The sequence below is a fragment of the Peromyscus maniculatus genome, chromosome 16 (assembly GCF_049852395.1).
Source record: "Peromyscus maniculatus bairdii isolate BWxNUB_F1_BW_parent chromosome 16, HU_Pman_BW_mat_3.1, whole genome shotgun sequence".
In the NCBI taxonomy this organism is placed as follows: domain Eukaryota; kingdom Metazoa; phylum Chordata; class Mammalia; order Rodentia; family Cricetidae; genus Peromyscus; species Peromyscus maniculatus.
Window position 1 is genome coordinate 49895975 of NC_134867.1, and position 12880 is coordinate 49908854.

Sequence of the window (12880 nt, forward strand, 5' to 3'; positions counted from 1 at the left end):
AAATGCAATCTCTTATCACTAATGCTTCAAAAATAAAAGTTGAAGAAATTGGCCGTATAGCTGAGTGGTGCAGGATGTGAGAGGCTCTGGGTTCAATAAGCCATCAGATAAAGAGGGAATTGCTAGATGACAACTGAGCTTGCTACTGCCTCTTTACTTTCTCCAAAAACTGAAGTCTATAAATATTCAGGAGTTTTGAGGATGTCAAAGTGGCCAGTAGAACACTGCAAATGAAAAACAGAAAATATTTGCAAGACAATTGGCATTTCATTTTTAGAGAAAGCCGTTTCCTACAGAAATCGCTCAGCAATTTTTTTTTTTTTTGCTTTCATTTTACTTCAAAATAAACCCAACAGAGGAACTATGGTAGAAGAAAAGAGAGCAAGTCAAGGCCTGCAGTAACCCCCTCTCATCTCCATACATAATGTATGCTTGTGGGATAAACAGGCAATTGATTGCAATGAGTGTTCCCCATTTATCCCGCGGACAAAAATGAAAGGCTGGACTCCATATCAGATGCTTTATTAAATGAAGGAATTGAAAGAAAACTTGGCTTATTTGATGTCTTATTATGTCTTAAGCAGTTAGCCAGTTTGTAAGCTTTTGCTTAACTATCATTACACTATACAATAAATTGATGGGTTTTTTTTTCAATTGTAATAAATTCAGACCTTTATTTTTCAACCCTGAAATTTTCTAATTATACAGTTTCTTTTGCCTGGAGTAAAAATAAATGTGACAATCATGAATGGAATAGGAAAGTAATTATGCCTCCCTATACATTTAATCAGTCATTCATTATATATGTGCATTTCTATCTTCTTTTATCTTATTAAAGAGCTTTAGGCTGCTGGTAACAGAGACCCAGATAAACTGGCTTTAAAAATAAGGACACAAAGGCTGTGGAGATGGCTTAAAGTTGGCAAGGACTTGCCACACAAGCACGAAAACCTAAGTTTGATCCCTAGAACTTGTGGGATTTTTGTTGTTTATTTGTTTGTTTTGGTGGGAACTCTTTTGATTTTTTTGTTTTTTTAAAAAAAAAAAGGTAGCCAGGTGTGGTTGTATACCCTTGTAATCCCAAAATTGGACAAGTAGAGACAGGTGAGTACCAGGGGCTTGCTAATCAGCCAGCCTAGCCTAATAGGCAAGACCTAGGCCTATCACAAAAAACAAGGCAGACAGAAATGAGGAAGACAACAGAGATTATCTCTGACCCCTCATGCTCCTGTACCCACTTCAATCTCTCTCTCTCTCTCTCTCTCTCTCTCTCTCTCTCTCTCTCTCTCTCTCTCTCACACACACACACACACACACACACACACAATATAAAATAAATAAGTAAATAAATAAAGACAGTGCATTATCACCCTAACACAGAGCCTTGAAGTGTAAGTGCAGCATCTTCAGAGCTGGACCATTCCACTGTAGCATCAGGAAGATGGTTTTTCCTCTACTCCCTTCTGCCTCTTCTTGCTGACATGGGCTCTGGGCTCACACTGGCCTTCTTTGATTCTAAGATAAATGTCCCAGTGCACAAGTCTCATCCAGGATATCAGTGTGGTAGGAGCTCATCTCCTTTCCAAGGTGCCTCTATTAGAACCCAAGTCCTGTCAGTGAAGATTGTGTCATAGGCGTCTGCTTAAATAGCAAACCAAGGAGAGTAGGAAGGCTTGGCCCCTGCACAGACCTATTTAACCCAAAGCCTGCAAGTCACATGCAACCCAAGATAGCTGTGAATGTGGCCCAATGCAAAATTGTGGGGTGTGTGTGTGTGTGTGTGTGTGTGTGTGTGTGTGGTTTGTGTGCATATTTAGCATCAACTTTGTAGATGACAATACTGTGTCCCAGTATTGAAAGGTTGTGCATATCCATGGTCGAGGATTCAGATGGACCTGTAATGTTCCATAAGAGAGGTACAGACCCAGAAAAGCTTGGATTACTGAGCATGGAAGGTTTAGGTAGGTGAGTCACGAGGCCACAGGTACCTGTTGGAAAGGGAACGGATATGGTGCTCATCAGTTGTCCATTATTGCAGCGAATACCTGAGACAGTCAACTTAATAAGAGAAAATATTTATTTTGTTACATAGTGTTAGGGCCTTCATTCCATGGTAGGTGGCTTTTGTTGCTTTGAGTCCCGTGGAGATGCAATGGATCATGGTAGGGAGCTTAAAATGAAACAAAGCTATTTACCACATGGCTGGGATACAAGCAAGAAAGAACGGAAGGTGGGAGGTGGGGGGGGGGTCCCACATACTCCATGGAAGGAGCACCCTCTGAGACAGACCTCCCTCTAGAGACTGCCTCTCAAAGATTTCACCGTCTCCCAATAGTACCATGCCAGGGGCTTTCCGTGTGGACCATTGAGAGACATGGCAGCTGCAAAGTAGAAGAGCAAATCCTACCCATGCATTGGTGTGAGTGTAGGTTTGGGGATGCAAGTTACCCATTCTAAAACGTTTGCTGTGGCTCTGGGCACTCTAGCCCTTAAAATAAGCGACCTGGAATTCAGGCATCATATTGTTTCATTTCCTTAGTAGCTATCAGAAAAAATGTTATGAACAGCTTTTAGTTTTGTTTGGGTTTTTTTGTCTCTCTTTTCCTTTAGAAAGTAAATTCCTTAGCAGTAGAAACTATATTTGAATTGTTGAGTTTCACTCCCAACACAGTAGACACTCAGGAAATGTTGGACAAATGTTGAGGAGTATGAGGATATTGGAATTCTTCTCTAGCCACAGTATAAATGGGAAGTTATGTGCTTTCAAGTTGCAAACAAAAAAATGTTTTCAGATGGCTCAGAAGTTAAGTGCACACACTGACACATAAAAAGACATAGAACTTGCTGGGCAGCGGTGGCGCACACCTTTAATCCTAGCTCTTGGGAGGCAGTGCCAGGAGCATCTCTGTGAGTTTGAGGCCAGCCTGGTCTACAGAGCAAGATCCAGGACAGGAACCAAGACTACACAGAGAAACCCTGTCTCAAAACAAAACAAAAAGGCATAGAACTTACCCAAACATCAGGCAGAAACAGAGAAGGAAACATGCAATTGTAAGAAATATTATGTTTCAAACTAGTGTGGGCTGGTTTGAAAATGATGAGATGATTCATTCACTGAACTCTAAACATGTAATTGTGATGCACATGCAAATTATATCATGAATCATTGAAGAAGATTGGGGGAGGTACTTAGTCTACCAGAGTTGTTTTTTGGTTTTTTGTTTTTTGGATAAGAACTATTTCAAGTTATTTTAGAATTTGCATATACAGGATGCATTTTTCAGATCTATATCCCCTGACAGTATTGAGATTTAATGGTATTTTTAATAGCACTGAATATTTTATTTATCTATCACTTCTAATACTTAGGAAGCACCCAAAAATTCAGAGAGGCAAAAGAGTTAAGGAAAATACAATACCTCCTCTTACATATATTATGGCCTAGAATGAACGTTGAGGCACACTTGTGAGTAATTAGAATTTGCACATGTGAACTACTGCTAAAATAGTATGGGATGTCTCAAGGATGGTACAAAGAAAATGTAATGGTAAATTGAATAGGAGGAGATACGTATTCTGGCTGACATGATCAGAGAATGGCCCATCAAAGATGTAGTACCAGATCTGGTCAAGGAGTTCTGGAAGGTGACTTCCAGAGAGGGACAGAACTAGGTCAAAGAATGATTAGCTAAAGCCCAGAGCCAAGTCTATCTTCAGGTAAATGTTTAATGTCCCATCAGCCTTTGACCTCCGTTCTGTCCTCTTCAATGTTTTATTGGCATCTTGAAGAAAGACTTTGCCACACAAAGCAAGCAGCAGTAGACAGCCCCCAGAGAGCAGAGAAAGGGTCCAAGAAAAGAAGTCATCACCACCAGAGTAACCAATGGACAGAAACAAGATAAAAACTTTGAAGTAAAGGGAACACTCTTAACTTTTATTCAAAAGATAAAAAAGGTATTACCCAAGTGCCAGGTACATTGTTCTGGCTTAACGTTCACATGAAAGAGATTTGGGAAGGGTGAGTATATAACATATGAAATGACTACCCCAAACCTGATGCAAACTATATTCATTCAGCCCAAAATACATTCATTCCACTAACATCTTTAACTTAAATATTTTGAACAAGGCACTCCTCTACAAGAAAATGAAGACATAAAAATGTAAAATGACTCTTGTCCTTGGGGACATACAGCTTATGGTAGAAATGAAGAGATTAATGCAACAGCGATATAAATATATAAGTAAGCATAGGGTCTTCAGAGGCTGGGGAGATACCTCGTTGGTTATAAGATCACATACTGCTCTTCCAGAGGTACCCACAGTGGGTGACTCATAACTGCCTGTGGCTCCTGCTCCAGAGGATCCAATGTCTTCTTCTGGACTCAGTGGGCACCCATAATCACATGCATACAAACACACACACACACACACACACACACACACACACACACACACACACACACACACAAATAAAAAATAAAAATAAATCTTTTCCTTAAGTATAAGCTTCTCAGAATAACAAATAGTTCCAATGAGAAAATTCTGGTCAGATTGGAACAAAACAAAACAAAACAAAACAAAAAAAACCTGGCTTGAATTGGACATGGCATGTTAAAGAGAATCACTGAGGTATGGTTTAAATAGTAGAAAATCCACTCATTTAAAGTGGACAAGCGTATGGAGTCTAATATAGTTACACCACATTCACTGCATCTGATATTAGAACATTGGTATCATGCTCAAAGAGGTCATGTTGCCATTAGCAGTCATTCTCATCAACCTGAGTCCCCTAAGCAGCCACTAACATCCATCCATTTCTGTAGATTGCCTGTTCTGAACAGTCCATAAATACCCTGCTTTTCTCGGTCTTTTTAGGAGTTTTATTTTACATATTCTGCATGTAAGTCCCATGGCTGATGTATGATTCCTATTTTTCCCCCTACTCTGCGGGTTGTCTTCACACTTTCTTGTTTACATTGTCTGTAACAGGACTATCAATGTTTTAGTTATATTTGTATTTAGGATCCACACTGAAAGAGAAAATGTTCTTTATTCTTTTGCATCTGGATATCCAACTTGTGGCTCCATTACATCGCAATATTTTTTCTTTCCTCATTTAATCACCTTGACATCCTTGTTAGCAGTTCATTGGTCATTTATGGTAGGGTACGTTTCTAGACACAATTCTTTTTCTAAATATTAATTTTTATTTTTTTTAAAACGATGTGCAAATGTGCTTATCTGTATGTGGACATGTGGGGGGGGGGCTGTGCAGTCCAGAAGAGGATCTCCTGGAGTTGGAGTTACAGGTGGTTGTGAGTCGCCTGATGTGGGTGCTAGGAACCAAATTCAGGTCTTCTGCAAGAACAGTACACACCACTCTTAACACCCAACTCTCTCTCCAAGTATATACTTAGTTCTTTTCCAATGGTCTATCTGTCCATGCTTTTCCTTTTCTTCTTTACATTTATTTATTTTTATTGTGTGTCTGTGTGGGTGTATGTGTCTGTCTGTGTGTGCATGTGTGTACATGTGTAGCACAGTATGAGTGTGGAGGTTAGAGAAAAATTTGCTGGAATTAGTACTCTCCTTCCCCCATGTAGTTCCTAGGGATTGAACTTAGATTGCTGGACTTAATAGAAGCTCTTTTACCTAATTAACCACCTCTCTACCCCAAGTAAGTCTATTCTTAAGCCAACACCACACTAATTTGATTACTATAGCTTTGTAATGTGTTCTAGAAACCTTCTTTGTGATTGTTTTGCCTATTCTGACCCCACTGGGTTTTCATGGTTAACTTAGGACAGGAGCTTTAAGCAGGATACTCATAAAGTGCATTGGAGCCAGAGGTCGTTATGAGAGAAATTACAGAACTTTGTGGTATTTAATCTGTACTGTGAAATATAAAAATATAAAAGAAATGAATTCATAGCCTTAAATGTTCTTCTAATGTGGAAAATGAATTCCTTATTGCCCCAGATGGATTCAGTGACTGAGCAGGGAGTCCCAGTTCCATATAAAAGGGAAACTTCATAACAAATGTGTTCGTAGATAGATTGGATTTTCATGCACTCTGCTCTACCCATTTCTTAAAGATTAAGCCAATGCCTGTTGACCTCACCGTTAGGAATGCAGTGAAGACATTCCAACACTGGATGGGAGATCGGAACTCTGATAAGGAATGGGAACTGTCACCCCCATTGTCTCAGTTAGTTCCAGACTCACGAGCTATGAGGCAGGGACACTGTCCTGGAGGTTAGAGCCTTCCACCGACCAGCTCCCGCCTTTTCTCTTTCCTCCTTTTACTTTTCTATCCATCCCAACAGCCTCTCACATCTTTTGAAAATGCCTACTATATATGTTCTGTGTGTCAATCATTGATCATATAAGGAGGGGCAAGAATCAACTCCTTTCAATGTCAGTCTGAACAACTTAGTGAGACCATGCCTAAGAGGGAAGAGGAGGGTAAAAAGAGAGCTGGGATGTAGCTCACCAGATAGGAGATCACTTGCCTGGGATACACTTAGGTCCTGGGATCCATCCTCAGTGCTGCATGCGGGTAAAGAAAAAGAAACCACCAGCTATCTTCATGGTGCTGGCTACTTACAAGGAAGAACAACATAACAGCATTAAACAAGGGATTACATAATAATCAAAACTCTCTAAACACCCCTCTGTGTATCCTGTCTGCTAGAAAGTGAATGGAACTCAAAAAAGAGAAACAAAGAAAGTGATCAGTTTTAAAGCAAGGACTTCTTCAGTAGCTGCAAGACTCAAAGTTTAATTTTAAGGCAAAAATCAAGTTGAGTGATCCTCATCACAACTGAAATGTGCATTTTGAGTTACTGTCTTTTTAAAACTACCTTAGCTGAGAAACTAATAAAAATTGGGTTTTTTTCTTTTTTTGGTTTTTCGAGACAGGGTTTCTCTGTGTAGCTTTGTGCCTTTCCTGGAACTCACTTGGTAGTTCAGGTTGGCCTCGAACTCACAGAGATCCACCTGCCTCTGCCTCCCGAGTGCTAGGATTAAAGGCATGCGCCACCACCGCCCGGCTAAAAATTGTTTTAATGGCTCCCAGTGTTTCACAAGGTTGAACTGTGCAGTTTGGGGAGGGGGTTTATGCTGAGTGTCCACACTGGCTTCTCCTGCTGAGGTCTCCACAAGACACCTAGGCTGGGCAGGGTCTGTCCCTGACCATGGGCTTGTCTGGGTGTAAAGAATTAACTAGGAGAAAAGGTGACAGTAGGGTGGTAGGTCTGGAGCTAGACCAAAGGCAAGTGGGGTGCTGAAGGACCTTGTTCCTGACGTCTGCAATACTCTCCAAACTCCACACTGGCTGGGTCCACAGCCCAGGTGAAGCAGAATGAAATCTACTGGGAAAATATGCTAGCACGTACCTGACCGTACATGCATCCCAGTCTTCTCCATATGACTCTGGCTCAGCTGTCCTATGAAAACAATGATTGACACCACAGGGATGCCTGTGTCATAATGATAAGCATTTTAATCACATAACTAGATCAAATTCTACAAAAAAACAAAAACTTTAAAGGTAATTGGTGCATTGCAGCAGAGAGGCAAGCGGGTGTGTTATATGAAAATTAATAGATCCTGATTGCTGACCTTATATAACCATAGTCCTTAATCGGGTCAGATGTAATCAACTAATAGGGGGAAAAAAGAGACAAAATCAGAAAAATAAATATCTCTAATCAAAAAGGTATTTCCAGGTACTCTTCCCCACTATTGACCTTTTTGACCTACTCAATTACAGAAGGATAACCAATACTCTTGTTTTTTTCTAATCATGATTACTTTCCACAGAACATGGTAAAACTGATTAGAAAGTGTATAATTTTGAAAATATGTATCTGTGCTTGGTCTAAATTGTACATAAACTCAGCAATTTCTAGGCTGTAATAACATATCCCGTGGCCGTATGGTTGACTCTCATAGTATGATGAGTCAGACCCACACCTCCTTATATTTCATCCCACTTATTCAAAGGGACCAGTATAAACATGTTTCTAGTAATTGTGTGCAGAAAATAATAGCAGATGAAGACATAGGATACCCATGGGCTCATGCTAAGCTCTCCTATCCATCCCAAATGGGCCTTCAATTTTTCCCACTTGGCTGGTTATGTCTTATCTCTCAAACCTCTCTGTTAAGTTTATAGGTGGGGGGCTTTGAAATGTCACTCACGATAAACGCAGAAGATGCTTGTAGGGACAGTGTAGGTTAGGGTTCTTCTTTTCATGTCTTAGGATAATTCCTTTCTGTTCAGTCTATCTGTGGCCACACTTCCTCATTGCAACCCCAGGATCCATAACGTAAGGAGCAAGCATGAGGACCCTTGGAAACGTCACAGCCCCTTGGGCTTCTTACTCACATACAAAGAGTATGGACAGAAAATGCCAGAAAGCGGGAGCCTGTCCCAGGCTCTACCAGAGGACAGGGAATCAGACCAAATCGAAGTACGCAGACCAGACCAAGATGCTGGGGTCACACTCTTTGTTTGGTTACTTGAAAGCACCGAGAAAAGCCAACTTGGAAAGGTAGGGTCAGTTCATGAAGAGAGGACACAAGTAGGCTTGGCTGCTAAGTTCTAGGGCAGGCATGCCCTATTGTCCCCTTCCTGTGTCCTGGTGGTACAGCTATAGGAACAGGGTTTGAGCGATGGAATCCACACCAGAAAGCCCATGTGCTGAGCCAATGACACATATGTGTTCTGAAAGAGAAAGTCAAGGACAGGGGTCTCTGGCCAATTAGCTTGCCGAACAAAGTTCTTAGCTGCACTTTTACACAGTTCAAGGGAGGGCAACGTAAGATCATAGCAGCAAGGGTACCAATAGATCGTTGATTTGGAGATGACCCAGCTATCAGCCAGAAACCAAATCAACACTCATAAATTAATATGTCTATACAATTTTAAGGTAACATTATCGTCTGTTCCATCATACATTCAATCACTCTGTTTTTTGATATGCCATAGCACACATTAAATTACTTTTGATCTTATACTGAATGCAGTCTGTGACTTCTACCTATGCTGCATAAATTCTGGTCTCTTAGCATTTATACCCATGATTTATTAAGGATTTCACTATTCCATTTCTGTTCTCATCCTCCAAAGCAAAGTTCAACATTTTCTGATCCTACAGCCAATCCACATTATAACAGGTATTCCATTCCTCTGGGAGTGAGGGGGTTAAAACTTGCTGTGCAAAGGCCTGTGGCTTGTTTCTGTTCTTCATGGAGCTCAGTTGTAAAGAATCAAATCCGAGCAGGCCAGACACAGCCCAGCCATTGGAGAGTGTGTTTTCTGAGTGGAGGTGGCAATGATATTGACTAATTGTTCCTCATAGGTGGCCAGTGGAAAGAACCTGCAATGCCTGGCCCTCCACTTTCAGACTTCTCCCTACTCTCTCTGGCCTCTTTGTGGTTCCTAGAGTGCTCATGTCTCAGGACAGGTTGGTCATGGCTCCCCCCACCCATGGCTTACAACACAATTTCAGTGGATGTCATTTAACTGCCTGCTATGAGAATGGCACGTGTTAAATCTGAGCATCATGGTGACTTGAGCTCCGAGCTGTACTTGGCTCCATGCCGAGAATGGTCTACTTGAGATGGCCCTCTGCTTGCTACGTTTTTCCCCCATGTTTCTTTCTAATATTTCCTGTTTCATTGAGCTTTCTCTTGTGGCTTTTTTTTTTTTAAGTTTTATTCAACTTCCCATCTTAAAACTCCCCTTACTCTGTTTCTACTTTCACTCCATGGTACTTATTGCCTCTATAAGATCATATACAGAAGTTTCCGGTTATTTTGGTCATGTTATCTTACCCACCTCATTCCTAACACAGGAAGAAGTATGTGAGAGAGTGGATGTTTGTGAGTTTTGCTTGGCATATTTCCAAAACTAGAAAAGTATCCCCGACATATAGTGGATTCTCAATAAATACTTGTTTAATACATCCACTCCACCCGCCCCTTGCCAGAAGTATACATATTTTCTTGTTGTGGTTTGTCTATAAAATGTCCCCCCAAAGAATCATGGGTTGAAGGTATAGCCACCAACTGGTGGTGCTGGTGAGAGGTGAATTAATCATGAGCACATTAACCGAATAATGGGTTACCCTTGATAACGTCTTAGACACCGTAGATGAATGGACTATTAGGAGGCAGGGTCTGATTAGAGGAAGTAAGCCTTTGAAGGGTGTATCTTGTCTGAGGTGCCATATTTCTTTCTTCCTCCCTCCTTTCCTGCCTCTGCCTCTGTCTCTCATCCTCCCTGCCTCTCTCCCTTCTTTCCTGCTTCCCTTACCCAGCCAGCCCCTCACTCTGTGTTTCCCTGCCTCCTGGCTGCCCTAAGAGGAACAACTTTAGTCTACATTGCCTTCTTGCTGTGATGTTCCACCTCACAAAGGCCCACTACAATGGATCCAGCCGGTCATGGACTGAAACCTCGGGGACCATGAGCCAAAAATCAATATTTCCTCCAAGTCATGTATCTCAGATACCTTGTAGCTACAGAGATATGGCAAATACACCTCTCCTGTGAACTCTACCTACACCCCGGGTTAGTTGGAGAAAAGTCAGTAAGTCTGTTAAAAACAGTTCTATAAGCCACTCTAGGAAATGTTGTCATTCTATAACCAAATCAGCAGGCAGATTACAGGAAGCTGGAGAGGACCAAGGTCAGATAGAAGCAAAGACAAAAACTGTGAATCTGCAATCACCAACTACTTCACTGGCCTAGGAGTTTATCATGCCATATGGCTGCTTCCACTAGGGACATTAGACTTACTTATGCATGTGCCTTCATCTGTTTTGTGCTGCTACAAGACAGAACCACAGATCGGGTAGCTTTGAAAGGATGTGACTTGATTGACTCGTCGTTCTTGGGTCTGGGGAGTCAAAGTGACAGCAGGTTTTGTGTCTAGTGAGTCTGGTCTCTTCTTCCAACATGGCGCCTTTCACATTCTCCAGTAGGGAGGAAGCCCGAATCTTCACCTTCCAGAAGGCGGAAAGGACAGAAGAAAAAGCAAATAGGACTGAACTCACCTTTCTATAAAAGTATCATAATATCATTATATCAACATGCTTTGATATCACCCATGAAGGCCCATTGTCCCTTCTTAAAGATCCCATTTTTAATAATGTTCGTTTGGGACAATTAAATTCCATCCTGAGTTGTAGTGAGGATAAGACCTTCCATCTGTGGCAGCTCTTATCACTAGGTCCTGTTTAAGCAGGCTTTGCATCAAGCTGTGGACTTGACACTCCTAAGCATATTTGTTTAAGCAACAAACTTCTTAGTATAAAGTATAGATGGCTTCTTCTGTAGGAAGTCATGATGGTTAAATAATTAGGTGTGCTGGCACTTTCTAAAGCAAATGATGGCATCCCCAGTGCGGTCAAGACACTGTGGCACGGCCTTCAGTGTTTTGCCAGGGGGAGGTGACAGGGAAGGCTGACTGTCTCACATGGACCCAGTCCAGTGCTCTGCCATGACCAAGAACATGGGACTAGAGGGAGCCTCGCCAGCTGGAACACTGTGGAAAGGAAGCTGACACAGACCTTTCATCATTCTCCTCAGGATCTGGACTCTTCCGTTGTTAGAGCCGGGCAGCAGGTTTCTGATAGAGTGATTCTATTCTGAGTCCTGCCTGGACATGTTAATCAACCCCAAGCAGATCATTGTATCCACATGACTGTCCTTTATCACTTTAGCTCTTTCATCGACAAAAGTGGGACCTCACTAATCAACCTCTCGGCTCTGATATGCAGATCAGCTCACAGCGGTGCAGAAAAATCATTTTAAGAGAGTGATGAGACGACTCAGTGGGTAAAGGAGCTTGCCATGCAAGTCTGGTGACGGGACTTCAGCCCACAAACCCACATAAAGGTAGAGAGAAACAATACCACAGAGTTGGCCTGTGGCCTCCACAGTGCCATGGCACTGGCTCTCAAATAAACATCATGCATGTTCATGCACGTGCGCAAGTGTGTGCGCGCGCACACATACACACACACAAGTCACAATACTGATGTTTTCATTTTAATAATTTTAGGAGGACTGACAAGATAGCTCAGTTGGTACAGTGTCTGCTGTGTCTGCATGAAGTCCTGAATTCAATACCCCAGAACCCACATAATAAAGCTAGCCTAGTGATCTAAAATAGCAACGCTGGCTGATCCCCAGTGCTTGTTGGGCAGCCATCCTCACCGATGTGCCAGGTTCCAGGCCAGTGAAAGATCTTGTCTTAAAAAAGCAACCAGGTAGATGGTATTTGAGGAACAATACTAAAAGTTGTCCTCTGGCCTCCACGTGAAATGCAAACATCGTGTGTGTACACACACACACACACACACACACACACACACACACACACACACACACACACGGTGGTTTGAATGACATATCCCCCATAGTCTTGGGCATTTGAATATTCTGTCCCCAGTTGGTGGTGCTATTGGAGTAGGTTTAGGGGAGATGGCCTTGCTGAAGAAAATATATCATTGTGGTTGGGCTTTGAGGTTTCAAAAGCTATGCACCACTCCAATTCAGCTCTCTGTTTCTGATATTTGCTGCTCAAGCTCTGAGCTCTCAGCTTGCTCCCCCAGTTTCAATGCTTGCCTGCTGCCACCACACTTTCCACCTGTCACAGTGATCGACTCATCTCTCCTGGGAACCAAAAGCCCAAATAAACCCTCCTTTCTATAAGTAGCCTTGGCCATGGTGTTTTATCACGGCAATAGAAAAATTACTAATTCAACATACATCGACAACCAAACCCCTAACACACATACGTACATGATACTAGGGAATGTTGTTATTCTATCAGAGTGCTTTTTTATTCTTCATCCCACTCAC

The 12880-nt window shown here is 41.9% G+C and overlaps 1 protein-coding gene across 4 annotated transcripts in view; it reads right to left on the reverse strand.

Moving 5' to 3' along the window:
* Window positions 1–6980: 6980 nt before the first annotated feature.
* The window catches only part of LOC143268901 (uncharacterized), a 62331-nt gene continuing 56431 nt past the window's right edge, over window positions 6981–12880 (reverse strand). For 2 of the 4 annotated variants that reach the window (XR_013045109.1, XM_076552789.1), the window contains 2 exons: window positions 10811–11016; window positions 6981–7484 (listed from right to left, as the gene is read on the reverse strand). Coding sequence is in view for 1 of the 4 variants with exons in the window: in XM_076552789.1 (XP_076408904.1) it covers window positions 10825–11016 (192 nt within the window). In the remaining 3 variants the exon portion in view is untranslated. The remainder of the gene's footprint in view (window positions 7485–10810; window positions 11017–12880) is intronic. The other 2 variants (XR_013045104.1, XR_013045099.1) reach the window with 2 other exon arrangements.